This window comes from Camelina sativa, chromosome 11, assembly GCF_030686135.1.
Source record: "Camelina sativa cultivar CO46 ecotype springtype chromosome 11, ASM3068613v1".
NCBI classification, from domain to species: Eukaryota; Viridiplantae; Streptophyta; class Magnoliopsida; order Brassicales; family Brassicaceae; genus Camelina; species Camelina sativa.
The window spans coordinates 27,817,559-27,845,373 of NC_141890.1; the positions used below are offsets into that span (position 1 = coordinate 27,817,559).

General features: G+C 39.5%; 2 protein-coding genes and 1 long non-coding RNA gene across 4 annotated transcripts; 2 read left to right on the forward strand and 1 right to left on the reverse strand.

The window, feature by feature from the left end:
* The first annotated feature begins 3,603 nt into the window (after positions 1 to 3,603).
* LOC104724216 (indole glucosinolate O-methyltransferase 1-like) lies at positions 3,604 to 5,467 on the forward strand. The gene is made up of 4 exons (XM_010442672.3): positions 3,604 to 4,179; positions 4,295 to 4,605; positions 4,723 to 4,787; positions 4,875 to 5,467. The coding sequence occupies exons 1-4, from the start codon at positions 3,710 to 3,712 to the stop codon at positions 5,175 to 5,177; spliced, it is 1,149 nt and encodes a 382-aa protein (XP_010440974.2). The 5' UTR covers positions 3,604 to 3,709; the 3' UTR covers positions 5,178 to 5,467.
* Positions 5,468 to 14,872: 9,405 nt separating this feature from the next.
* Positions 14,873 to 16,593, forward strand: LOC147934501 (uncharacterized). The gene is made up of 2 exons (XR_015570956.1): positions 14,873 to 15,503; positions 16,389 to 16,593. It is a non-coding gene; the product is annotated as an uncharacterized LOC147934501 (long non-coding RNA).
* Positions 16,594 to 24,628: 8,035 nt separating this feature from the next.
* On the reverse strand, positions 24,629 to 27,773 carry LOC104724217 (jacalin-related lectin 44-like). 2 transcript variants are annotated; one of them, XM_019232715.2, is made up of 6 exons: positions 27,597 to 27,773; positions 27,003 to 27,227; positions 26,148 to 26,582; positions 25,626 to 26,051; positions 25,060 to 25,527; positions 24,629 to 24,968 (listed from the first exon to the last, which is right to left on the reverse strand). In XM_019232715.2, exons 2-6 carry the CDS (start codon positions 27,204 to 27,206, stop codon positions 24,720 to 24,722), a joined length of 1,782 nt encoding a protein of 593 aa, XP_019088260.2. In that variant the 5' UTR covers positions 27,207 to 27,227; positions 27,597 to 27,773; the 3' UTR covers positions 24,629 to 24,719. The 2 variants fall into 2 exon arrangements, with proteins under 2 accessions (XP_019088260.2, XP_087332738.1); XM_087476612.1 differs by lacking the exon at positions 24,629 to 24,968 and having other exon boundaries at positions 25,033 to 25,527.
* Between the last annotated feature and the right edge of the window lie 42 nt (positions 27,774 to 27,815).

Genomic DNA, 27,815 nt, shown 5'->3' on the forward strand with positions numbered 1-27,815 from the left:
GACATTGTTGCACCATCAGAACCAAAGAGTGACGACGACAATTTCTCTAACATTGTCTTCGGTACGGACATGTTGATGTTAACACAATGTTCGGGTGGTGAAGTGAGGTCATTTCCTCAGTTTGAAGTTGAGCCTCTGCTTCGGGGTTTCATAAATGTGAAATAACTGATCTTTCTTATACGTATTCTGTTATGGAATTCCACAAATACACGATTCAAAGTTCTGGAGAGGGAATAACACGTTGGGATACAGTTATAATAATCGGGCGCGTGTGCTATACGCGCGGGCGATTTTTCTCCCAGAATCTTCGCCGCTTGAACCCTAGATCTGCCAGTGCAGGCTCAAGGTTTTTAGGGGGCCCTCGGCAATTTTTTTTTGAATGAAAGACCAATTTTTTTTGAATCTCTGTTTTATGTTAAAAAAAAAATATGTATTTCATTTTATAATGGTAAACACTTGATAAGATTATAAAAAAAAAATTTGTTCTACGTTGAAGTCAGTTGAGATAATTATAGAAAAGATAGAGAGTTTCTTTTGGTTATTGACTCGTAAAAATAAATCGTTAAAACATATTTTAATGAATTATTTTTATGTTACAAATTTTGTTTTTGCCTCTTTTATCTTATATTATTTTTTTGTGTCCCTTTATCTTGCATTTTTTTTTTTGCCCTTTTATTTTGCATTAGTTTTTTTTGTGCCCCTTTATCTAGCATTATTTTTTTGTGCCCCTTTATCTTACATTATTTGTCTCTTTAATCTATGAACCCGGAGGCGGTCGCACCCCTTGTCCCCCTATCTAAGCCGGCACTAAGATCTGCTATGCGTCTCCTCTGTCCGGTCACCAGCGCTCCTCGCCGTGATCGCGAGAGGATCCCCGGTCTGACACCGGAGCTTTGTGGTTTGGTTCATCGGAAGCTCCATCTGTAGAAGAAAAGGTATCGGCTTGCCTGAAATTTAACTTTTGACTTAGGCAAATTCATCTCCTTGGTGGTCTCCCGCATCCTCCGGTTTGTTTTGAAGACGACAAATCTGATGTTGTGAGGCTCCTCACGGTGCTATCTTGGCGATGGTCTTGCGCTTCGTGGCTGTCGCGTAGCTGCTCAAGCGGCGGTTTGGTTTCTTCTCTGGCGAGTGGTTTAGTGGGGGTGGGAATTCTATTAGCTCACCTCTCCTTCCTGTTGGTGTGCGGTGGCTCTTCTACAGTGGTGGTCCGACGGTGCTCTGTTTCTCCGTCAGGCGCATGGATGCTTTGGCTCTCTTTCCCTCCGCGGCTACCACTTGTCTTCACCCTCTGTGTCTTTTCTCCCGCCCCGTGTTAGTAGTCGTTTGGTTTCCCTGGCTCTTTAGCTTACTCCGGTAAGCTTTGCCTCTGTTGAGTGTTTGCTGCAATAAGCCATGTTGTTAGTGCTTTGGAATCAACCTCCGGATGTTTCGATGCTCTGCTTCTGTCTTCACTGGGGGTTTTGGGCTAGCTATGTCTGTCATTTCTTGTGGCTTCTCTTATAGGGTCGGCTTCTCTAACTTCTTCAAGTCACATTCGAATTCATTCCTCAGCTCACTTCCCGAGCCAAAGGTGTTGATTGATGATGATGATTGGTGCTTTCCGAGACTTGTTTTGCTTCTGCAGGTAACTTGTGAGTTTCGTTTTGGAAAGAGTTGTCGGCACTGCTTGATCAAGGGTTTGAGGCTTCCCGGCGTCGCGGTAGCTAGCTGTATCTCCATGCATCTCCTTAACATGTCACACCTGTTTTTGCCTTAGCGCTCAAGTTTATTGCTTCCTTTGCCGCAAATGTCTTCAGCCTTTGTTTCAGCCTCTTCGGATTAGTGTGTCTCTAGTTTCAAGCTTCAAAAAATCTCAAAGTGTTTTTAGTGTTTGATCATGTGAGATGCTGGTGCTAGTATGGCTTTTTGCGGATGTGAAGTTGATAGGCTCTGTGCTACTGACTCCAAAGGAGGCTTAGGATGGAATTAGTAGAGTGAGTAAGCATTGCCTGCCTCATTAAGCTCGGTGGTTTTGCAGTCACTTACTTGTCTCGGGCTACCATTGAACGGACTACTTCCTTGCTAATCGATCAAACGCTTTGCATCTTTGTCATATTTTTCATTGTTGTTTTGATTTCTAGGCTCTCTTTAGGGATTTGTTTTTATCTTGCATCAACTGTCTTCTACCATTATCATTATGCTAATGGATTGAATTTGATGATTTGGTGCAAGAATGTGGTATGCTTCCATGTTTTTTATTCTTTTTTTGGCATGGGACCATGTAATAGCTTATGATTAATTGTGTAACTCAAAACTTTCATTGTGAAATGAATATTTACATTCTTATCAAAACAAAAAAAAAAGTTCTGGAGAAAAGAAAATGATTTCGTGGGAGGAGATTATTATGATCTAAATATGTTTTACATAATGTTTTAAAAAACATTGTTAATATGTAATGAAGATTTGTCGTAATGGTTGTTTGTTTTTCTATCAAGATTGTAAGAAGTTTGTATTATAATAAGAAAGTCTAATTTCATATTTTCATATATGGTGGCATGTTGGGAGAAAAGAGATAATTTCATACAGCGGTTACTTGATCAAGTCATATTTTCATATATTAGATTGGAAAATTGTTGCTACTTGCTAATATTGGTTCCATCAACTTCTGTTAGATTCTCTTGTGCAAAACTAAAAGAAAAAGTGGAATGTAGCAGCAACAATGGGAAGGATCGCAACAATAAAAAACCAACATTAACCAAAGAAACAATATCAATTCAGATTCTCATACAGCTTTGTCAAAAATGGATAGGATAATCACATACACTAAAACAGAATGTACAAAAGATATTTGGACTTTATGATGAGAGTAGGCCTGGGCATATTAACTCGTTACCCGCCTCGTACTCGGCTTGAAAATTCAAGTAATAAGTCGGCTAATTTCATTACTTGCAACTTGCTAATATTGGGTCAAGTATATCAAGTAATTTTCATATCAAAATATCGTATGCATTATATCAATATTATATCTTACTTAAGCAGATTACAGTAACATTTAATTATGTAAAATTTGATTATTATAAATTACAATTACTAATTTATAATAATCAATTTTTACATAATTAAATGTTATTGGAATACAACAAACAACAACCAACACCAACCAATTCATGAAACCCCTTTTTATTCTAAAATACTACAAATTGAAATTAAATTATATAATACTAAATAAATGTAAAATTAAAAAAAAAGTACAGAAAATTATGCCGCAGCACCGCTGGTTATCTCGTAGTTAAATAACATACCATAAGTACTGTGTCTCGTATTTCTCCGTCTTTATTAAATAATATATGATAAGCGTTGTGTGTCGTATTACCAACGTTGTTAATAATATATGATAAGCGTTGTGTGTCGTATTACCAACGTTGGATGTTTTACCTACTTTATGTAAAACCACAGTATTATACTATTATTTAACTTTTTATATTTTTTACCTACTTTATGTATAACCACAGTATTATTTAACTTTTAATATTTTTTTCAACTATCTTAATGATTATTTATCTAAGTTTTATTTATTCAAGTGGTTAGGGTCTTAAGGATGGTTGAAGACACTTGGTTTGAGATATCTCCCTATAAAATGGCACTCTAAGTCCAACTGTTAAAGCCATCCTATCTTCCTAGTTCCTTCCCATCTCTACCTTCTTCAATTTTCCAACCAACAACAACAATGACGAACCATCTTCAAGAACCCTTAACCACTTACCCTAAACCGGGTCTAACCAAAGAACAGGAACAACTTGACGAAAAGTTGATGAGCTTGCAAGCGTTCAGGATCACCAATTCATTGGCTTTTCCCATGGTTTTCAAAGCTGCCTTGGAGCTTGGCGTCTTTGACACCATCGCTGCGCTAGGCAAAGACGCGTGGCTCTCCTCTTCCGAGATAGCTTTTGCTCTCCCTACCAAGCCCACCAACCCAGAGGCGCCAATCTTGTTAGACCGGATGTTACGGTTACTCGTCAGCCACTCGATCTTTAAGTGTCGTATAGTTGAAACCGGGGGTAACGATCAAACCGGAATGACCCAAAGGGTATATGCAGCCGAACCCGTTTGCAGGTTTTTCTTAAACCGCGGTGACGACTCGGGTTCGCTCATGACCCAATTCATGTTGCTCCAGAGCGAGGTCTTTTTCAAAACTTGGTACGTACCTCATTTATTTGCAGATCAGCCAATTTATAGTAGTTGATGGCCTCAATTGTATCTAACCGGCTAATTGATAACCTTTGTACTAACAATTGAAGAATTAATGTTACAGGACACATCTGAAGGATGTGATACAAGATGGAAAAGATGCATTCAGTTCTGCCCATGGCATGGGACTCTACGAATACATTGAGTTGGACGAACAATTTGCTGGTATATTTAACAAGGCAATGTCAGAATCTTCTACCATGATCATGAAGAAGTTTTTAGAAGTTTACAAAGGATTCAAAGATGTAAAGACTTTAGTTGATATCGGAGGAGGACTTGGCACCATAATGAACCTTGTTACTCGCAAGTATCCTGAAATTAAGGGCATCAATTTCGATTTAGCTGCAATTATAGCCACTGCTAATGTTTATCCAGGTACCTATCATTTAATACAAATTTGACATGTAGAAAACTGAATGGTGTTTTCCATAACCTTTTTTTATATTTAATTATCTAAGTGTATTTAGTCCTACTAAGATTTGTTATATATAGGAGTGGAGCATGTATCCGGAGATATGTTTATAGAAGTTCCAAAAGGAGATGCAATCTTCTTGAGAGTAAGTTATATATACTACATTTGAATGAAAAAGGTTACTGAATAAAATAAATATATTTACAAACTAAGATGGATAAAATGTTTGTAGCGGATGTTACGTGATTGGAACGAGAAAGATTGTGTAAAGATACTAACAAACTGTTGGAAGAGTCTGCCGGAAAAGGGGAAAGTAATAATAGTTGACACGGTTGCACCATCAGAACCAAAGAGGGACGACGACAATTTCTCTAACATTGTCTTCGGTATGGACATGTTGATGTTAACACAATGTTCCGGTGGTGAAATGAGGTCATCTTCTCAGTTTGAAGCTGTAGCCTCTGCTTCGGGTTTTCATAAATGTGAAATAACTGATCTTTCTTATACGTATTCTGTTATCGAGTTCTACAAATAGATTCAGAGTTTGCAAAAAAATAAGCAATACTTGATTTTGCGTGGGAGGAGATTATGAACTCAAAAAAAGTTGCTTTGATGTTTTTTTTTTCCTTCTTTTTTAATTTTTTGTAAGAAAGATTTGTGGTTTTGGTAGTTTGTTTTTCTTTCAAGATTGTGTTGATCATTTGATAAGATGTTTGTATTAAGGCTGTGCAATAAAGTCCAGCTGGGACAGTGTACTATCTACAAATAATGGTGAGTATTGTACTCGATGCTTAATATTATTAGTTTTTTTTTTTTTGTGGGACATTGTAACATTGCTCTCTAAACCAATAACAGGATAATCTATGCTTATTATATTATTCTTTATTTTTGGAATATTCACTCGAATAAGTTTCCAATCAGAGTTTATTAAAGAACACCAAACTTTAAATATTTTCTTCATATTATCTCTTTGTTTTATACTTATATATAGAGAAACTGCTCTGTCATTCCCGTGTTCTCCTCTTCTACTTAAGCTTGCTTTTTATCTGTTTCGACGGTGAACGTATCAGAGATTCATCAAGCCCACACTCAACGAATCAGGCTATGCTACAGCTTCATCCCTTCCCCTCTCTCTCTTTTCCGGTGGTTTTTCCCAGTGAGGTGTTTCTCACGAGTTACCAGCCTCCAAACGCACAATCTGAGACTGCAAATCGCCTTCTTTACCTTGTGCTTCGTCCTTGCCACATGCGTCCCTTGAAGTCAACTTTATCATCTCTCTGCTCCTCGGACCAAGATCCCCTCACCAAACATTTTGTTTGGTCGCAGTTGGACAGGAGCTTTGTGTTGACCTTAAAGCTGTGTAGGACCTTGACAAGCCCTCGAGACCCAATCTATGTCCTTCACAAATCCAGGTATGTTCCAACTCTTCAATTGCTTTCCCGTAGCATTCCTTTGTGTCGACTTATTGTTTCAATTGTCTGAGGACTGCAATTTTGAACATAATTACTCATAGGTGCTCTGTTGTTGTAAATATTATTTGAGAACCTTGTCATTAGAATTGCTTAGGGTCCCTACCTCAGACCACCAAAGACTGATGAGGACCGGCATTACGACCTCTTCTCTGTTGAGAGATGGTTACCGGTTCCTCTTACGTCTACTCTATCTGTCTCAGCTGCACCCTCACCTACCCCAATTGCTACCCTACATTAGTTGTTCTGAGACCGGATGCCCCAGGAAGATCAGCATTATGATCTTCTATCCAAAGAGAGATGATTACCGAAGCCTTCCTACTCTTCTCTATATATCTTCCTTATACCCTGAATGTTATCAAGTACAAATAAAAAAAAGCTAGGATTTATGTTCTTGTAACGCCTCGACCACCACCTTTTAGTGGGCCCTATGTCCAATCCCAGTCCATGGGCCCATCTTTCTTAATGGTCCTCACGTCCTCTCACTAGGCCTGTGAGCCCATCCATATCCGACGGCCGGTTTGCTACGTCCGGGAGGTTTTAAAGTCTTATTACTGTCCCTACAAATCACCACATGATCTTTCCATGTGTTTTGTCCTCACTCATGCAGTTCCGACAATCACTTCCCAGAAGGTCACCCATCCTGATACTACTCCAGCTCAAGCACGCTTATCTCTGGATTTCTCTCAGGACCTTTGACCGAAAAGATAAATGCACTTTGGTGACATAGGTGGCCAAATCAATTCTTTTAAATCTCTCGGCAAGTCTCTGAAAATGGGATGTCACAGTTCTCCCTTGGCAAAGTCTGAAGAATATCGGAATTATGACCGTAGCTCATAGAAGTGTGGTTACCAAAAATTCCTCAAGAAAGCCATGCCCAATGGGCCGATGACACCATTGTATCTCTCGGCTATGGAAATACTCTTAACGTCCCAATGTCATCTTGATACGGACCATCAACCACATCTCCACCTTGCCTGCGAATGTGGCGTTGATGCACCTTGAGCTAGCTTGCGGTTTGATGCTTTTCTCAAATCTCCAACACCTCTTGGCCATGACTGTCTGACTTATCTATCTTTCAGTTTGTTATTTATGTTTGCTGTCAAGTTTTATCTTTGAAAACTCTTAAATTTTGCAGTCCTGATTACTTTGTCTAATGAATGAAAGAAAGCCTTGTTTGTTCAAAAAAGAGAGAGTCCAAAACGATAAAATCAACATTAGCCGACTACTCCTCATAACGTGGATTGGGGCGTCTAATACGAGCATGCATGTCTTCACATTGGTCTGTAGTACTCAGCCCATCATATACCAATAATGGTGAAGACAAAACTTCAGTACTGAATAATTTAACATAGATGAAGATTTCGAGTCTATTCATATTAAAGGAACATATGAAAGTTAATAGTATTAGAGATACGACAATGATCCTCATTCAATATTCAATATTCAGAATATTCTGTTTTAGGAATTTTCTGTAATTGGTTTAACCTAGAAGTTCTATTCATTGAGTCTGTATAAATAGGTGTGTGTAAAATAGCTTGAATATATGAACAATACTTCTTATATGGTATCACAACGAGATTCGATACCCTAAACTTTTCCCCCTTCTTCTTCTTCTTCGCTCTATTCTTCTTCTCTTATCTCTCTTTCTCCTTTTCAGATCTTGTCCTTTCTTGTTCCTCCCTTTTACAGCCGCCTCTATCCATGACTCAAAACACTAGCAGAATTGTCACACCTCATGATGCTCTCAACGTCAATATGATAAACATCACTAAGCTCACACCCAACAACTACATAACATGGAGTCTTCAAGTTACTCCCTACTTGATGGGCATGATCTAGCTGGCTATGTCGATGGCTCCACCTCCATGCCAGCTTCGACTGTCACCGCCAATAATCAGAAGACACCGAATCCAGACTACACCAAATGGCGCAGATAATACAAGTTGATCTACAACGATCTTATCAGCATGTTATCTCCATCCATTCAACCTGTTGTCACCAAGACCACGACTGTAACAGAACTGTGGACCAAGTTTGCTGCCACATATGCCAATCCCAGTTGGGAATACATTCAACAACTTCATCTCCTACTTAAGCAATATCCAAAAGGTGACAAATCTGTGGATGATTATATGCAGGGCCTTACCAATCAGTTTGATCAACATTCTGTCATGGCAAAACCGCTTGAACATGAAAAGCAATTTGAGTTCATTCTTGTTGGCTTAACTAAAGACTACCGGTCTGTTATTGACCAGATTGAAGGACTTGAAAAGCCTCCCTCCATCACCGAGGTTCATGAAAAAAATTTCACTAGAGAAGCAAAACTGATGATTGCTGCATCTTCTATCTCTACTTCAGTTCCAGCCTCCGACAATGTTGCCTCACGTCAACACCAATCACGCAACTTCAATGGTAAACAAACTCAGCGCCAGACTCAACCCTGGAACAACACCAACCAGCAAAAATATCAGTCTTCAAGACCTGACAACCGTAAATCTTGTGGCTATCAAGGCAAGTGTCAGCTCTGTGGTTTTTTTGGACATAGTGCTAAACATTGCAGTCAACTACAACAATCCAATCCTGCATCTCAGTCTGGTCTACTCCCGTCTCCTTTTCATCTTTGGCATCCGCATGCAAACTTTTCAGCAGCTTCCTCCAATCCATGGGTAATGGACATTGGCTCTACTCACCACCTCACCAGCTATCCCTCCAGTCTGTCACTTCATTAGCCATGGTGGTGATAATGTTCTCATTGGCGATGGGACTAGTTTTCCCCTCACTCACAATGGTTCTAGTTTTCAAACCTCTCAGTCTCGTGCTCTATATCTAAACAATGTCTTGTGTGTTCCAAATATACAGAAAAGGTCATATTTGTATATCGCATATGCAATGCTAATAATGTTTCCGTTGAATTCTTCCCAGCTCACTTTCAAGTGAAGGACTTGGGTTCGGGGGACTCGTTACTCCAAGGCAAGACCAGGGGTAACTTATACGAGTGGCCAGCCTCACCATTAACTCTCTCCTCTTTCTTTGCTTCCTCCAAACCAATAATCACTAAGGCTGACTGGCATTGTCGTCTTGATCACCCATCTACTTCTATCACAAACACCGTTATTTCTCGTTTTTCTTTACCCTGCAAATAATCTTTAACCTTAAACACTTTATGTTCTGATTAAACTATCAATAAAGCTCACAAACTACCTTTCTTTCAAAACTCAATTGTCTATTCTCGTCCTATAGAATACATCTATACGGATCTCTGGAGCTCTCCTATTCTCTCTATTGACAATTATAAGTACTACCTTATCCTTGTTGACCATTACAGCAGATACACCTCATTATATCTTCTGAAACTCAGATCCCAAGTCTATGAAACCTTTCAAGGCTTCAAAACCGTTGTTGAAAATCGCTTCTCCACCAAAATAGGAATTCTCTACTCAGATAATGGAGGCGAATTAATTGCTTTTTGATAGTTTCTCTCCACCTCTGGCATCTCTAATCTAGCAACACCACTGCACACGCATGAGCATAATGACATCTCAGAAAGAAACACAAGCATGTGGTGGAAACTGGTCTCACCTTACTCACACATGCAGACTTACTGGACGTATGAACTTGCAACTGCAACTTACTCAATCATCTCCCCACGTCTGTGCTTGGTATGGAAACTCCTTTCCAGAAACTCTTTAGAACAGCTCCGAATTACTTAAAGCTTCGTGTATTTGGGTGTCTCTGCTTCCCTTGGCTACGCCCTTACACAAAAAAAAACTGGAAGATCATTCAATGCCCTGTGTCTTCATTGTATACTCTCAGACTCAAAGTGCATACTTGTGTTTACAACCAAATTCAGGCCGCATGTACATCCCCTTTCCTTTAATCAACATCTTCCTCAGCCAAATCTTCTTCAATCCCAAAACTCGCCTCACCACATTTCCATCCATCACCTCCGCCCTCGCCTCAGCCGCCACTGTTCTCGCCAACGACGCCAAGATCCATGAGCTCAACTTCTCACCAGGTCGGAGAAGCTTCGACAACGACACCAGCCTTCGACACGCACAAGACAATCTCTGCTCTGCAACATCAGGCCCTACATCGGCCCATTCTCACACAACTCCACCAAGCAGCCCAAGTTCACATTCATGTCCAACTATACCAGCCTCTCCTTCAAGCGAAGCCTCCTCTGTTCCAGTGACTCCCTTTGTCTCTCCATCATTGAGTCTGGCTCATGATTCACCTGCAAATCCAGCTTCACCTGAACATCCTGATTCACCATTTAATAACCATCCCATGATCATACGATGGAAAAAGAACATCAACAAACCTAATCCGCAATACAACTATGTTGCTGCTCTCTCCAAGGTCATTCCAGCTAAACCTCAAACCGAAAAATAAGTTCTTCAAGATGTACAGTGGTACTGTCGAATGTCCCTGGAAATTAATGCATTTGCCAAGAATCAAACCCTCTAGCTCATACCACGCCATTCACATTTCAATGTCGTTGGATGTAAGTGGAGTTTCAATAATAAATATCTGTCTAATGGCTCTCTAGATAGGTGCAAAGCTCGCCTTGTTGCAAAGAGATACAATCAACGGTACAACGAAGATTACACAGTTACATTCAGTCCATTCAACAAATCCACCACTATCAGATTGGTTCTTGATGTTGCTATGACAAATTCCTGGCCGAATAAGCAACTTGACGACAACAATGCCTTCTTAAAAGGCACACTCACTGATGAAGTCTATATGGAGCTACCACTAGGCTTCGTTAAGACCGACAATCCAGCTTATGTTTGCATTTTTTGCAAAGCCATATATGGCTTAAAGCAAGCTCCATGAGGATGGTACATTGAACTTTGGAACTATCTGGTTAGTCTTGGTTTTGTGGATTCACTTGCAGATACTTCACCGTTTGTGTTGATGGTGGTAAGAACCGTTGTCTACTTTCTTGTTTATGTCGATGATATCATAGTCACATGAAGTAACATCACATCAGTTCAACAAATTCTAAATCTATTAGCTGAGAGGTTTTCTGTAAAAGACGCTGAAGATCTCAATTATTTCCTTGGAATCGAGGTGCACAAAACAAAAGCAGGCCTCCATCTTTGCCAAAGAAAGTATACCATTGATCTTCTCCATCGTTATGACAGTACTAACACTAAGTCTGTTACCACGCCAATGGCGTCGTCGCCCAAACTCAGACTCGATACCGGCACCCCTTTAGTCGATCCCACGCAGTACCATAAGCTTGTTGGCAGCCTCCAATATCTTGCCTTTACACGTTTGGATATTGCGTATGCTTTTAATCGTCTCTCCCAATTCATGCATCGTCTTACCACAGACCACTGGCAAGCAGCCAGGCACATACTACATTACCTATCTGGGACACCAACACATGGAATATTCTTCTCCGCTAGGAACAACATTAGTCTTTATGCTTATTCCGATGCCGAGTGGGCTGTCGATTATGACGACTATGTTTTCACAAATTCCTACATTGTCTACCTTGGTCAACACCCCATTTCGTGGACAGCAAAGAAACAAAAAAGAGTGGCCAGGTCCTCCACCGAAGCTGAATAAACAACAGTTGCTAATAATGCCACATAACTTAATTGGGTATGCAATATCCTCACTGAACTTGGGCGTTTCTCTCAAGAACCCACCAGTTGTCTATTGTGACAATGTTGGAGCTACATTCCTTTGTGCAAACCCACGTATGAAAGACATTGCCATTGACTATCATTTTTTCGTAATCAAGTTCAAAAAGGAGCTCTGCGAGTCTCTCATGCTAACACTAAAGATCAACTAGCTCATGCCTTGACGAAACCATTACCTCGAGCCCAGTTTCTCCACATCCGCGACAAGATTGGCGTCACTCACATGCCTCCATCTTGAAGAGGCGTGTTAGAGATACGATAATGATCCTCATTCAATACTCTATATTTGATTATTCTGTTTTAGGAAATTTCTGTAATTGGTTTAACCTAGAAGTCCTTTTCAATGAGTCTGTATAAATAGGTGTTTGTACAACACCTTGAATATATGAACAATACTTCTTATAAATAGAGCAATTCAAGACATTATACGTTTACTAGACCTACCAATAACCTATCATCAAAATATACAAAAATGAGTAAAGATGAATACATAAGAGCAAAATCTTACAGTTTCTGATCATCGTGGATCTTGAGCTTCTTCCGCCGTCGTTCAACCAGTGGTTGGGGTTGGGATGATAAACTAAAACACAGAAACATGAAAAGATAAGGAAACATAAAATGAGAAACGAAGTAGGAACATGTAGACCTTTGTTCACCGTCACACTCACACATACCTTCATCCTCTCAGGTCGACGTCTAGGGAGAGCAGTAAATTGATACGAAGAGGTAAAGGTTTATTTGGTTTATTTTTTATGGGCCGTTGTTTCCACGAATGGGCCATTGGGCCCATCTATATTTTTTTCTTTATCACTATATAATTAAAAGAAGAGTATGTTATTAGAAATGTCTGAAATCATAACTATACCTACACAAATTTCCATCCAACTGTTAGAAGAAGGAAAGACTTAATTAAAATTGAAAAGAATAAAAGAGTTAGAAAAAAAGAGAAACCAATTACCCCCGACCCAATAGATAGCAGATCTGCGCGTTTTCTAGGGACCTGGTATATTTGACCCCTTTTCTCACAAAGAACAAAGGGGGGGGGGGGGGTTAGAGAGCGTACACATGCTGGTAAAACATCAAAAACTGTGAGCTTGGAGGCATTAGCGGCGGCTGTTCGTCGGTCTCAAGGACTAGGGGAGGAAGGATCGGCTTCCAGGTCAAAGGGCCATCAAAATTCAATAAACGAAGGTATGACGAGAGGTGAAAAGAGAAAGCCCTATTCTAGTGGACCTTGTCCAGCGCGCTCGATGGGTAATAAGAGAGGGCATCACCGAGAAGATGGGGGGAGGAGACTAGGCAGTACGACCAATTGGAGATGGAACTTACTCTAACTACTGGGAAGAGGGTTTACGAGAACAACGAGAGGGTGGAAGGGATGATGATTTCCGAGGAGGAAAAAGTGGTGGTTTTACATTACTAGCAGCAAAGATAGAGTTTCCAATGTACGATGGAACTACTAACGTAGTGGAATGGTTACAAAAGTGTGAGGATAATTTTGAAGATCAACGAATTTATCATGATGATGCCCGAGTTTGACAGGCTACGTTTGTCCTCATAGGACAAGCATATCACTGGAACAATAACTTACCAAGGTTGGTTACACATAAGCTCACTTGGGTCAAGTTCAAAAAGATTTGTAACAGCAGATTCAGAAAAGAAGACGTGGTAAACCCAGTTGGCGAATTGTGTAATTTACGACATACTGGAACTGTTGATGAGTACTGCAACCAGTTTGAAGAGTGCCTGGCTAGACAAACAAGGTTGTCAGGGGATCAGCAGTTGTGGCAGATTTGTGCAGGATTGACGGACAGCTTACACAAGGAAGTTGAGCATTTGCGGCCTGAGACAATCTTTAAAGCAATGGAGTATGCGAGAGATAATGAACATAAGATAGTCAGTGATAGAAGTGTGCATACGTTTGGACGACACTCAGCTCCCACAACAAGATATATCACTTTCTTTTCTAAGACCAGAACAACAGGAAGTCTAGTCCCTCAGCCTGAGTATACTCCAACCAAACTCAATCCGCCAAAACAGGTTAGGAAGAAGCTTACGCTTTTTGAAATGGTGAGAGGAAGACGAGAGGGCTTTCTTTCAATTTCGACGAGGTTTATGCACCGGGACATAAATGTCAACCAATTATATTTCACATTGAGCTGGTATGGGATGGGGCAGAACAAGAAGATGAACCTTTAGAAGAAAAAGAGTTGGAGCTCTCACTAAATGCCCTGAATGGTGAACAAAATGAAAGTACTTTTCAAGTGATCGCAGATATTGCAGGGGTTAGAGGATGGATTTTATTGGATACGGGCAGCAGTCACAATTTCATCAAGAGTGTGTGGCCGCAAAGTTGAGAGTTCCAATGATATGAAAGTCTAGAAGGGTAGATGCCTTGGCTAATGGTGGAAAATGTCTACTGGATGGGTTATGTAAGGGGCTTCCAATGGAGGTACATGGATACTGTAGTGACCCGTGCTAAGGGTAGAAACCCTAAGTCAAAATTTATTGGACAAAAAGAGTTCGAATGAAAGAGAATGCCAAATAAAAAGGAACGCTCGAAGGATGTCCAAAGAAATATCAAGTAGTGGGCAATTTGATCTGATAGTCAACACATGATTTATGAGAGACCGTGCGGTACCGAGAGGCTAATGTACCGTATCGAGAGGCCAGCGTACGTGACCAAGAGACAAACGTTCACGGTACCGTTGACTGTATTGTTGACTGTACCGTGACCGTACCGTTGACCCTAACATTAGTGGAGCAGAATCACTAAATCATTATTTTATTCAAGATGGGCGCACTAGTGGATTGAAATTAATAAGCAATATTTTATTCCAACGATTGCATTAGTGGGAATATTTTAATGGAGAGGAGTGCATTTGTGAAGAAACCACTAAGTGATTTTATAATCACAAGATAAACAAGTATTGGGGAAGAATAATTAATTTCACCACTTGTGAGAAGAAACTCAGCGAGTGACACCTCATTTGGAGAGGTGTCATCACACACTTGCCAAGTGTTGGTTGAAAAATGTGATGGCGACACCTCACCCCTGTGTGTGTCAAAGACAATCTCGCCCAAGCCTTCTATAAATACTTACTCTCCACTTTATTTTTGGAGAAGAGATGAGAGAAGGAGACGCCCAATGGCTGTTCAAAGGAAAAGAGAGAGAGCAAGAAAATCGCGAAGGGTAATCAAGCCGTGAGATAGTCTTACACCTTGGAAGCTATTTCTATGGTTTGATTGTAGGTTAAACTTGAAGATAGAAAGCTGATAGAGAAGTTATCCAGTTTTTCCAATCGAAGATCCGCAAACTAGTTTCTCATCTTGAGGACTATGTTCAAGAAAAAAAATCTGATTTATATCAAAGCAAGGGTGGTTATGTTGCGAGAAGGTAAGATTGAAGGCTAGTTCTCCTAACTAACACTAGATCAAGATGAAGAATCCGAGGGAAGTGTTGCATGTTCAAGATGGCCGAGGTTCAGCGTCTGGGAAGCGTTGTATGTCCGCAATCATAGAAGCAAGCGAAGAATCTCCAGCCAAAATCTATGAGTCTCGATGCATGTGATATGGCGCATGACAAAACTGGGGGTTTTGCTTGAATTTATCATTTCATGCATAATTCTTTAGCTTAATTGCTGGATTAATTGCATGCATGATTGTTGGTGGTTTGATTGCTTGCCTTGGTGTTGGATTTCTTGCTTGCAAGCATCTTTAACGCATGTTAAGGTACTGAATCATGAACATGATCAGTTCGATCTGTTCACTTATGATTCCGTACATGTGTAGAGTTGCATGATTATTTCCTGCTTGATTTATTCATTGCATGATTGATTTGTTGTTTGAGTGTTTGATGGCTTGTTAGAGTCTTGCATGTTAGGTTCTCGCTTATCATCATATGTTTAACTTGAATCTTATGTAGAGACGTTTGGTACCAATCATGAACGTGATAATCTTGATCCATTCAAATATGATTACGTACATGTGTGAGTGTTTGTGCATGCATTTGATTCTATGTGTTATGTCTAACCATAGGTTTCATTGCATGTAGATTGATGTTAGCCTTAGTGTACGGTACTCGCGACTCAATGTCCGGTGCCATATGCATACTAAGTTAGGAATATGTCTGTCCTTCCCTTCGGTGATGATGTCAAGTAAACATGTTCCCAAGTGGACACTTACAGAATTTGACATATCCCGTACCTAGGCCGGATATTGCATGACGATGCATGTTGGGTGACTCTTAGTGGTATCCTTTGTGGGTTCAACTTTAGGTAGAAAAAGCGTGATAAGGGAGAAAGGAAGGCAGGATATCAGCACCCTAGGAGATGAAATGAGATGGAGTCTAGATCGAGTTCAGAAAATTGCATGCATAGTTATTTATTTAGTTACTCGGATCAGTTCTGTGTAAGTTTATAGCTTGTCAATGCTTGTTGAGTTGTGCGATTGCTTCCGTATTGCATTCTCTGATTTTCTTGCATTCTTTGTGGAAATGCTTGTTATCTCATTTATGTTTATTGAGTTTGGGGATCGGTTTTGGACTAATGTTGTTGTTAGGTTTGCGACCTCACTGAGTAATACTAGATTACTCATGACTCCATATTTGTGTTGCAGGTAACCTTAGGGGGAACCATTAGAGGGAGCTCGGGACGTAGGAAAGCAGTTGTAGAGTTTTTGCTTTGGTACAAACTTTATAAGTTGGTTTTGCAAAAAAATAGGCTAGAGGTGCAATTGTTGTTTCTTTTGCAAACGTTTTTGGTATTAAAACCTTGTATGTTATACAAATATTTTCTTATAAAGTATGTTGTCTCATTCGGTATTAGCCTTGTCCAAATTAACACAACACTCTAGGCAACAAGGGTTGCAAAGCCTAAGTTGTCTCAGAGCAAGGATATTGTGCTAGGGAAGACTGGTTGGGTAGCAAAAGCTAATATCCTTCGACCGGACCACCTTGGTGCAGTTTTCATAGTGGTGTCTCGTGACTGTCTGTTGGCTAGTCCGGTCATAGGATGGTTCGGGGGCGTTATAGATACCAGTTTGAAATAAATTGTTTTGCAATTCCATTAAGTGGATTTGACATGGTTCTTGGTATATGCTGGTTAAATGCCCTTGGTCGAGTTATTTGGGACAGTTCGACAAGGACTATTGAGTTTGTTCGTGGGGATAGGCTTGTTAAATGGAATGTAGAAGCGGATGAGAGAGAGGATAAGGGACAACCCTTAACATAATTGGTACACTAACACTTTAGAAATTTTGGTCGGAGATGAAGATGAGATTTTTTGCTTTGGTTAACAGTAGCCTGGAACCGTGTCTCTGGAGCCAATAAGTGAGATAGTTTTGCAAACACTACAAATTCCAAACTACACCGAAATTGCTTGGGGGCTATTGGTCGAATTCAAAGCTCTATTTGATAAGCCGACAGGATTACCTCCTTAGAGATCGTTTGACCACAAGATCCAATTGTTGGGCGGAGTAGACCCGGTGGCGGTGAGGCCTTATCGCTATCCACACTTGCTCAAAGATGAGACTGAGAGACAATGTGCAGAAATACTTCATAATGGGGTCATACGACCCAGCTCTTCCTCGTTTTCTTCTCCTGTGTTGCTGGTAAAAGAATCAGACAATATATGGAGATTTTGCATCGATTACAGGGAGCTTAATTAGGTGACGGTTAAAGACAAATTTCCGATTCTAGTAGTCGATGAGCTTTTGGATGAGCTGCATGGTGCACGTTATTTCATAAAACTTGATTCTACATCCGGTTATCATCATGTGAGAATGTTTGAGAAAAACATTGAGAAAACAGCATTTCAGACTCACCATGGACATTATGAGTTTTTGTTATGCCATTCGGGCTCGCAAACGTACCATCTACATTTCAAAGTCTCATGAATTCAATATTCCAAGGCATACTTTGGAAAATTTTCTCGGTTTCTTTGATGATATTTTGGTATTTAGCTCGACATGGGAGGACCACATAATCCACATGAGGACAGTTTTTGAGCTTTTACGTGCACATAAGTTCTTTTTGAAACGGTCAAAGTGTTTTTCTGGGAAGGAAGAGGTGGGCTATCTTGGACATGATATTTCCCATGCTGGAGTGAAAGTGGATGAGTCAAAGATAACGGTAGTAAGAGATTGGCCAAGACCTATGTCGACACGTGCTGTTCGTGGCTGTTCAGGCTTGTTGGCGTATTACAGGAAATTTATCAAAGATTATAGTATCCTCGCTGCACCGTAGATGAGTGGTCTCAAGAAAACAATATTTGTGTGGGGATAAGTGTCTGAAGCAGCATTTCAAACACTCAAGATAGCCTTTTTGAAGGCTCCAGTTTTGGCGCTACCTAAATTTTCTAAAGAATTTGATGTTGAGTGTGATGCTTCAGGTAGTGGTATTGGTGTTGTTCTATACCAAAAACGATCACCCAATAGCCTTTTTTAGTCGCAAACTCGCAGAACGACACCACAAGCTCGCATCATATGAAAGGGAGCTTATTGTATTGGCAAAAGCAGTGATACATTGGAGATCTTATTTCAAACAGATCACTACAGTCTTAAGTTTATACTGGAACAACGACTTTCAATGTCACCACAAATACATTGGATAAGCAAACTGTTGGGATTTAAATTGTTCATTGAATTTTGCCCTAGCATTTCGAATAAGGTGGCTGACGCATAGTCTGTTGGGATGAGGAAATTGATATTGGGATACTAGCAAGGCTACAGGTTGAAGTTTGTGATTTTTTTTCAAAGGAAGAGCCTATATTGACGCTGAATTACAATTAATAGGCGAGGTAATATCCGCATTTCAAAATTTTGGGCATCAAGGCATGTAGAAAACCATGGAACGGATACGTCGAGATTTTTATTGGAAAGGATGGAAGAAGGGGGTACAAGATTTTGTTATAAAGTGCTAAATTTGCCAAAAAAAAAACAAGTGGGAGACATTAAACTAAGTGGGTTGCTCCAGCCACTTCTGGTTCCAGCTCATATTTGGTCTGACATTTCAATGGACTTTGTCAAAAGATTGCCTAAAGTTTCTGGTAAGACAGTCATTCTGGTGGTGGTAAATCGTTTCTCAAAATATGCTTATTTCATTGGGTTAAGTCATCCTTACTCGGCTAGTACAGTGACATACGCATTTTTCCGTGATATTGTATTGTTACATGGGATTCCTGAAACCATACTCACGGACCTTGACAAGATTTTTCGCAGCTTGTTTTGGCGTGAGTTATTTCGGTTGTTAGATACAGACCTATGTTTTACTACCGCATATCGTCCCCAATGAGATGGTCAAACGGAGACCGTTAACCGAACATTAAAAATGTACCTAAGATGCTTGACAGGGGATACTCTAAGAGAATGGTTGAACTGGATTCCATGGGTGGAGTATTGCTACACCGTTCCAAGTGGTATATGGACGAGAACCGCCTAGATTTATGGACTATACAGGGGGTAGTACAAAGGTTGAAGCTTTGGATGTTGCGTTAGAACAGCGTAATGAGTTTCTAGTAACAACTAGGGAACGAGTTTTGGAGGCTCAACAACGGATGAAGCTTGCTTATGATAAAAATCACAGATTTTGTTGAATTCAGTATTGGCGATTGGGTCTGGCTCAAATCTTAACCCTATCAACAACTGACTGTAGAGAAGAAGAGCTTTACAAAATTGTCTCCGAAGTTTTATGGACCATTTGAGATACTGGAGTGAGTTGGCACTGTTTCTTACCGTTTACGCCTTCCCCAATAATGCCAAAATCAACTTAAATCTGAATTGGCTTAACTTGTAATCATTGATCATATTTTAACTGTATGCATCAGACTCTTTATGGATTGACACCTTTTGTACTACAACTATATCAGATTTATTGAAACACATGAATCTTGTTCTTGATCATGTTTGTGTTTGATTGAACGCATTCCTTTCATTTCAAACCTAGTAAAAAGCTTGTTTCAATTTGGCGTCGTTGCCATTAGGGTTTTATTTGTTCGAGTCGAGATTTTCATTGTTTAAAGATTATGTTTTGTTACTTTATAAGGATACTAAATTCTTTGTTTCTCTGCTAGTCTATCTTTAGTTTCAGGTACCAATCCCTCAATCACACACTTGACCTCACACACGACCATTTTCGTATCCAAGCACCTGAACGAGCAGTTATATTCGTTCCAAGGGCAATCAGAACATTCACAGATACAATGATCACATACAACGTCTCCCAAGAGATCTACGCCAACATAGAGCTCGAATTCTGTTAGAACAGCGAGAGCAGTTAGCCATGGAGCCATCACAATGTCAGAATCAAAAGCCTCTCCCAACACTCGTCTGGGTTCAGCTCTGATTACCATTTGTAACGCTCCAACCCCCACCTCTTAGTGGACCCCATGTCCACTCCTAATCCATGGGCCCACCTTCCTTAATTGGCCTCACGTATTTTCACTAGGCTTGTGAGCCCCTCCATATCCAACGGTCAGTTTCCTATGTCGAGGAGGCTTTAAAGACTTGTTTATCGTCCCTAAAAACAGCTCGTGATCTTTCCTGTTGTTTTTTCCTCACTCGCACAATTCCGACAATCACTTCCCGAAAGCTTACCCATCCTGAGACTACTCCAAGATAAGCATGCTTAATAGTGGAGTTCTCTTAGGACCTTTGACCAAAAATAGTTGCACTTTGGTGATATAGGTAGTCAAATCAATTCTTTTTAACCTCTCTACAAACTTGGGTGTCTCAATTCACCCCCAGTAACAGATCGCAATATCCTGTTTATGCACTAAGATCACCACCCCCAACGGTGTTAGCCCATGCTCGAGTCCACACTCGTCTTGGTTCCGCTATGATACCAGTTGTAATGCCCTGACAGTCACCTCTTAGCGGACCCCATGTCCACTCCCAGTCCATGGGCCCACCTTCCTAATGGGCCTCATATCTTGTCACTAGGCCCGAGAGTGCATCCATATCCAACGGTCGGTTTGCTAAGTCCGGGTGGCTTTAAAGACTTGTTATCACCCCTACAAATCACCACATGATCTTTTCCTGTGTTTTGTCCTCAGTCGCACAATTTAGACAGCCACTTCCTAGAAGGTCACCCATCCTGAGACTACTCCAGCATAAGCATGCTTAATTGTGAAGTTCTCTAAGGACCTTTGACCAAAAAGATAAGTTCACTTTGCTGACATAGGTGGCCAAATCAATTCTTCTAAACCTCTCCGCAAACCGGGGTGTCACACTAAGCAGCGATGGGTGAGGAATAAGATTGTTGGTTTATTTGGTCCAGATAATTCTTGGGATATGTCCTACTCAGGTATGGAGAATATAACAAGTTCTTATTTTAAAAATCTTTTCAAAAATTCTACTATGAGTTATATTCTAGAGATTGTCCAGGTGGTAAAACTACTCATTAAGGACAATATGAACAGGGAGTTAACCAAAGATATTTCAGAATCAGAAGTTTGGAAAGCTCTATTTGCTATGAAACCGGATAAAACTCCGGGACCATATGGAATGACGGTCCTGTTTTATCAGCAGTTTTGGTCATCTTCTAAAGAGGATTTGGTGAGTCTGGTAAAAGATTTTATTCAGACTGGTCAATTTGATCAAAGGTTAAATAAAACCAATATATGTCTGATCTCGAAAGTTGATAAGCCTTAAAGAATATCGGAGTTTCGGCCAATTAGTCTATGTAATGTAAGTTATAAGATTATCTCGAAGATTCTCTACTTTCGGCTCAAGAGAATTTTGCCTTCTCTTATTTCGGAAAGTTAATCGGCATTTGTTTCGAGTAGATTAATTATGGATAACATTCTGATTGTCCAAGATTTGTTCCACAGGTTAAAGACAAGTAGGTGTTGTAAATAAGATTTCCTAGCTTTTAAAACAGATATGAGTAAAGCTTATGATCGAGTAGAATGAACTTTTTTGGAAGCGGTGTTTAGCCGCTTGGGTTTTGATCGTAAATGGATTGCATGGATTATGTGGTGTGCACGCTCGGTTTCTTACCAAGTTCTACGTAATGGCCAGCCACGTGGTTCCATTCTCCCACAGTGGGGTTACGTCAAGGGGATTCCTTATCACCGTACTTGTTTAATCTTTGAACTGAGGTTTTGATAGCTAATATTAAGAAGGCTGAAAGAGAGAAAAGTTAACGGGTATCACATTAGCTCGTGATTTTCCCACTATCTCCCATTTGTTGTTTGCGGATGATAGTCTTTTCTTTTGTAAAGCAGGGGAGGAGGAGTGTAAGACTGTCACACAAATTATTGGGAATTATGGAAAAGCCTCGTGACAAGAGATGAACCTTGATGATTTTTCTGTCATGTTTGGAAAGAAAGTTGCTGAACAAACTAAAGTCCATTTAAAAACTATCATTGGCATCTCTAAATAAGGGGGTATCGGCTCTTATCTAGAAATTCCAGAAAGTCTAGAGGGTTCACGAAATAAGGTCTTTAGTTACGTTAGTGATCGAATGGGTGACCGGGTCAATGGTTGGTCTGTGAAATATCTAACAAAAGGTGGGAAGGAGATACTGATTAAATCAGTTGCTCTAGCCCTCTCCACTCATGTTATTTCATGTTTTAAACTTCCACAGGATTTGACATCTATACTAACGAGCGCCATTTCCAAATTATGGTGGAGGTCTAATGATAAGGCTCGTGGCTTACACTGGGTCGCTTGGGATAAAGTATGTAAGGATAAAAATCATGGAGTCCTGGGCTTTAGGGCTCTGGTTCAATTTAGTGACATGATGTTGGCTACAAAATATTGGCGCTTAATTAAATTTTCAAATTCTCTGATGACTCGGGTGATGAGGGGTAGGTATTTTCAGAACAAACATCCTTTATTGGCCAAAAAACCGTACTCTCCATCATTTAGTTGGAAGAGTATTTTCTCTACTAAAGGATTAATGGAACGCATTATGAGGTGGAAAATTGGCTCTGGGTATAATTTTTCGGTTTGGCGAAATACTTGGATGCCTGATCAGTATCCCCATCCAGCAAATGGTAGAGGTAGGTTATTAAACCCCAGTTTGATGGCAAATCATTTGATTAATCAAGTCACAAAGGAGTGGCATCTTCCTATCCTAAAGGAATTTATGGATATAGAGGATATCGAGATTATTCAAAGTTTGTTGGTGAGTAAGTCTTTCAAACAGGATCGACTGGTATGGCACTGCTCTAAATTCAGAAAATATACTGTTAAATCGGGTTATATGCTATCACGCAAGCTGGATGAAGGTGTGGAGTTTGGTCCGACCTGTTCCGCCCTCCGCGATCATGCTTGAAAACTAAAGGTTGCACCAAAAGTTAAACACTTTTTTGGCAAATTACGTATGGTTCTCTCCCTGTGATGGGCCGGCTAGCTCAACAAGGTATTCAATGTCATACTTGGTGTAAAAGATGTGATTATATGGTTGAGACAGTTAATCATGCTCTTTTTGAGTGTCCTTGATCGCGAGATGTTTGGGATTTGTCACCGGCTCGAGTTGTGCCTGGGGTTTTCCCTATACCTCAGTGTTTTCAAATCTTGATTTTATCTTCTGGAGGGCGGTCACAAGGGAGATTTGGAAAAGAATCTTCAGCTTCCATGAATTTTATGGTCGCTCTGGATAGATATAAACAAAGAACTTATCCAAGGCGTAGAGGCAGAGCCATTAGTTATCATTGATCAGGCTTTGTGTGACAAGTTATTATGGGATAAGACACAGTCTTTCTCAGAGGATTTATCAGAACCCCTACACCATGGGCTGTCCATGATCATTTACCTCATTGTCGGATTGACGGATCTTGGAAAGCTACATATGTGAACTTAGGTTTGGGCTGGTTGTGCTGTAACGCTGAGGATCAGTCCCTCTTATTGGGAGCAAAGTGTCTTCGTCGGAGCCCTTCCCCTCTTCATTCGGAATTTGAAGCTTTATTGTGGGCCATGGACTGTATCCTTTCTGGAGGTTTGACCTGCCAGTGTTTCGAGACTGATTATGCGGAGCTCCTCGCGATGGTGCATAACCCTAACGATTAGCCAGCATTTTCTAACACCATTGATGATTTCAGGTTGCTCAAGACTTCTTTCCCTCTCTCTACCCTGTCTAGGATTCCACGTGCGTCAAATCTGGAGGCGGATTGTCTCGTACGAACAGCGAGATCTCTTCTCTTAGAAACTTCATTTGTAAACTCTTTTCATCCAGTTTGGGCAATCAACTCTAGAGTTTTCTTTTAATTAATGTTTGGTTGAAAAAAAATGTCTCATTTCTTTTAATTTATTATTTTTAAATTTAAACACCCCCATATAATGACCAACTATATACCAACCCGAACTATGTACCGGATAAATTGATTTAAATAAAATATTATGAATAGTATTATTATTTGAGATTGAAGATTTGTTTGTGTAAGTTTATTTTTTTCGTTTATTCAAGTTTGCGTTTATTTTGTGTAAAAATATGTTTCATCCGTGAAATATTTGAAAGTGAAAAAGAATTTTAACGTGGTGGAGAAAGTTTTGATATCTTTCTGAGTTTCTAAAATCAAATTCACATCAGTTTCACATTATTATCTACATCACTATACCATTAAATAGATACAGTAATATTTTTTAGACTAATTGATTTAATTCAAAGCATTGCCTAAATTTCTATATGTATGTATGTGCAGCTCAGAAATGTATTATTGAACCAAAACATAAGATGAAGACAGTATGGTTTTGCAGCTTGGGGTAAGAATATCAACACTTACGGAGAACTAGAGAAGCATCAGAACTCAAAATTTAGGAAGCAAAAACTGTACATTACGTGATAGTCCTGTCAAAAGACACACTTATACAGATATAGGAGACGCAATAAGTAGAACAGAGTTGAAGATAGGATGTCACTAAAAAATGATTTATTATTATTTATTACACACGCCACTCCATATGAGAAACTCAACACATAGTAGACTTTAAAAAAGTAGGACAACATTAAAAAACAAATTTAAAACCGTTGGGTAGAACATGAATCCCAAGTTGATGAAGCATGTTACTGGATTTTCCATGGAACCCAACGATCTGGTGATTATCCTTGTGAAGCACGAAGGTTGGTGTTGTACCGAATCCGAAGTATGGAGAGTCTCTTTTGTCGGTCTTGAACCTAAGCATGGTTATACCTCCTGATTTATCATCATAAGTACCCTCCACTGATGTAATTTTTTCAAACGGATCCAGCTTGAACTGCAAAAAAGAAAAACATAATACATGAAGAATGATAATAAAGTTAAACTATATATCTAGAACTTTAAATTAGGGCAATTGAATGAGTTACCTCTTCAATATCAGATAGCATGGTCTTGTTGCCATGATCATCTCCGATGACCACACTAGCGCTTTTGAAATACATAAACTTGACAAAGCCAATAACGTTTTCGCTTAGTCCAATGTAAATCTTGTTAACACTGTTGAAAGTACCACCGTCGTCCCAAGAAGCTCCTCTGTCACCACCTTGTGCTTCTAGTTTCGTCGCATCAGGAGTAGGAGGAAACGGGCGATAATATGCTCCTAGAGCATTAAGAGTATTACCAACACCATTATATCCATAGAACCCAACAAGAGCGCTACCATTCTTCTCCAGCACAAATTTTCTACCACTAGACACACTTCCATATGTTGGAGAGGTTCTCCTTTTTGATGTTTTGAATGTCAATGACGTGATCCACGTAATGTTGACACTTTTCGGAGCTGCTAAGGTTCCCTCCACAGACGTGATATATTCACTTGGATAGTCAAGCACAAACTGCAATCACAAAAAGCTATGTATAAGCGCCTCAAGAACCGATATATATATGAATGGTCGATGAAATGTTACTTGAAATAGTTTAATAGAATCATGACCTCCTTTTCATTTTTAACATCACGTCGGTAGGGAGTCTTTTCCACTTTTCCGCCATTATCGTACTCAAATCTGACAGTATATACAGTATCAAGTATACTATCAACATACACCTTTTTTACGCCATCATAATTACAACCATCATCCCAATGCAGTCCTCTAGGATCACCTTGGTATTCCAGTTTATTAGGAGTGGCCGTACTGAAATATGCTCCAAGAGACTTTAGGGTTTTGTCGGCATATCCATGAAACCCAACGATCCTATTTCCATTGGATGCAAGTGAAAATTTCCTGCCCTTTTTATACCCCATCATAACAGATCTATTGAGGTTAGTTTTGAGTTGAAGCCCTTGAATGCCTTGAGTCGCATCATTGTAGTAACATTCAACATATACAAGATATTCCTTTTTTGACTGGTTAATCTCAAACTGCAAAATTTGAAAAAATGTTACTACAACATTTAATGATATACTCAATTAAATGGACATTTGGTAATATAATTTCTCAAACATATAGCTACATACCGTTTGTGTGAAACCATCGCCAGAGTCACCACGGATTAATCCACTTTCCAGTTTTCCATTCTTGACATAGTCAGATTTGATGTACAATATGCCTTCAACACCACCTAATACCTCGATCTTTGATATATTTTCATGGTCGAATCCATCGTCCCACTTCTTCCCTCCAATACCACCTCTTGCTTCCAATCTCGTAGGAGTAATCGAAGTGAAGTAAGCTCCAAGAGTGTATATCTGAACCCTATCAGATCCATGAAACCCAATGATCTTCTTTCCTTTGACTGCTAGCGTAAACATAGTACACTCATAACTGTACCCCATCAGTTCAGAGGTCCTGAAATTGGTTTTGAATTGAATAGCTTGCAACGCATAGGACTTTGTGTTGTAGTAAGTGTCAACAGATTCAAGGTGTTCATCTCGTAGATGGTTTATCTCAAACTGCAAAATTAGTGAAAATTAGAATACCACAAAGTCAGCATTAGGCGATGAAAGTGAATTCCTAATTAAATATATCACAAAGTCAGCATTAGGCGATGAAAGTGAAAGCTCGAAAAGGGACTAGCACCTGACCAATTCACATAAAACTTATCTTTGTATTTTATTTAAATTTGTTTATCATTAGCATGTATGTTAAACATACATTTTTTACCTATAAGGATAATTTTCCCTTCATAAACTGAATTAGAAGCAAATAAAAAATGACAAAAACTAAATTATTCGGTTGCCTCGTCATATTTACTAGACCAAAATAACATTGACTTTTATATTGACATATTTTGCCAATATCAAAAAGTCTGTGATTTTGGCCGCGTAGACGCATAAATATCCGATTTTTAGGATATTGATATGTCGACATACCGTTTGTGTGAAACCGTAGTCAAAGAAACCATGGATTGATCCATCTTTCGGTTTTCCACTCTTCACATAGTTGAAATACAAGGATCCTATGCCTTGACGACCCCCTTGTACGTATATTTTTGTTACATCATCATGGTCCGATCCATCATCCCACAGATTACGTTCATCTAACTTGATTCCTTTCGCTCCCAACTTTTGGATCATCTTGAACTGACGATATGCAATCTTTAAAAAAAAAAAAAACATATATAATGTCAAGCGAAGAACCAACACAACCAATTGGTGAAAGGAGCTGCGGTAAAATCAAATTTCTTAGATGAAGCGTGTCAAGCGAAGAACCAACACAACCAATTGGTGAAAGGAGCTGCGGTAAAATCAAATTTCTTAGATGAAGCGTTGATGTATGTATAACCTTAGCGACCATGGATTAATTAACATAAGGTGATATTTATATTTCTACGTACAACTTTAAAAAATATCCTTATTTACGTTTACAATAATAGATTTTGATAAGATCTTACTTAAGGTTAATTAAAACATTGGTGCGAATAAAAAGGCAATCCTGCTAATGGGGGAGAAAAGAAAAGAGCTGACCTCAGAAGATGAAGATCGAGACTGCTGTGTTGATCCGCGCAAGTCTGGCGATAGAACTTGTCTTTTTTTTTTTTTTTTATACACAATTTTTGGCCATTTTTTCCACAATGTATATTTGTATTATGATAGATGAGGCTGCTGGTTGCAAGATTAAATATTAAATTTGTAGAAAGATAATCTAATTGTAAATTAATAGCAATAATTGTTCAATGACAACGT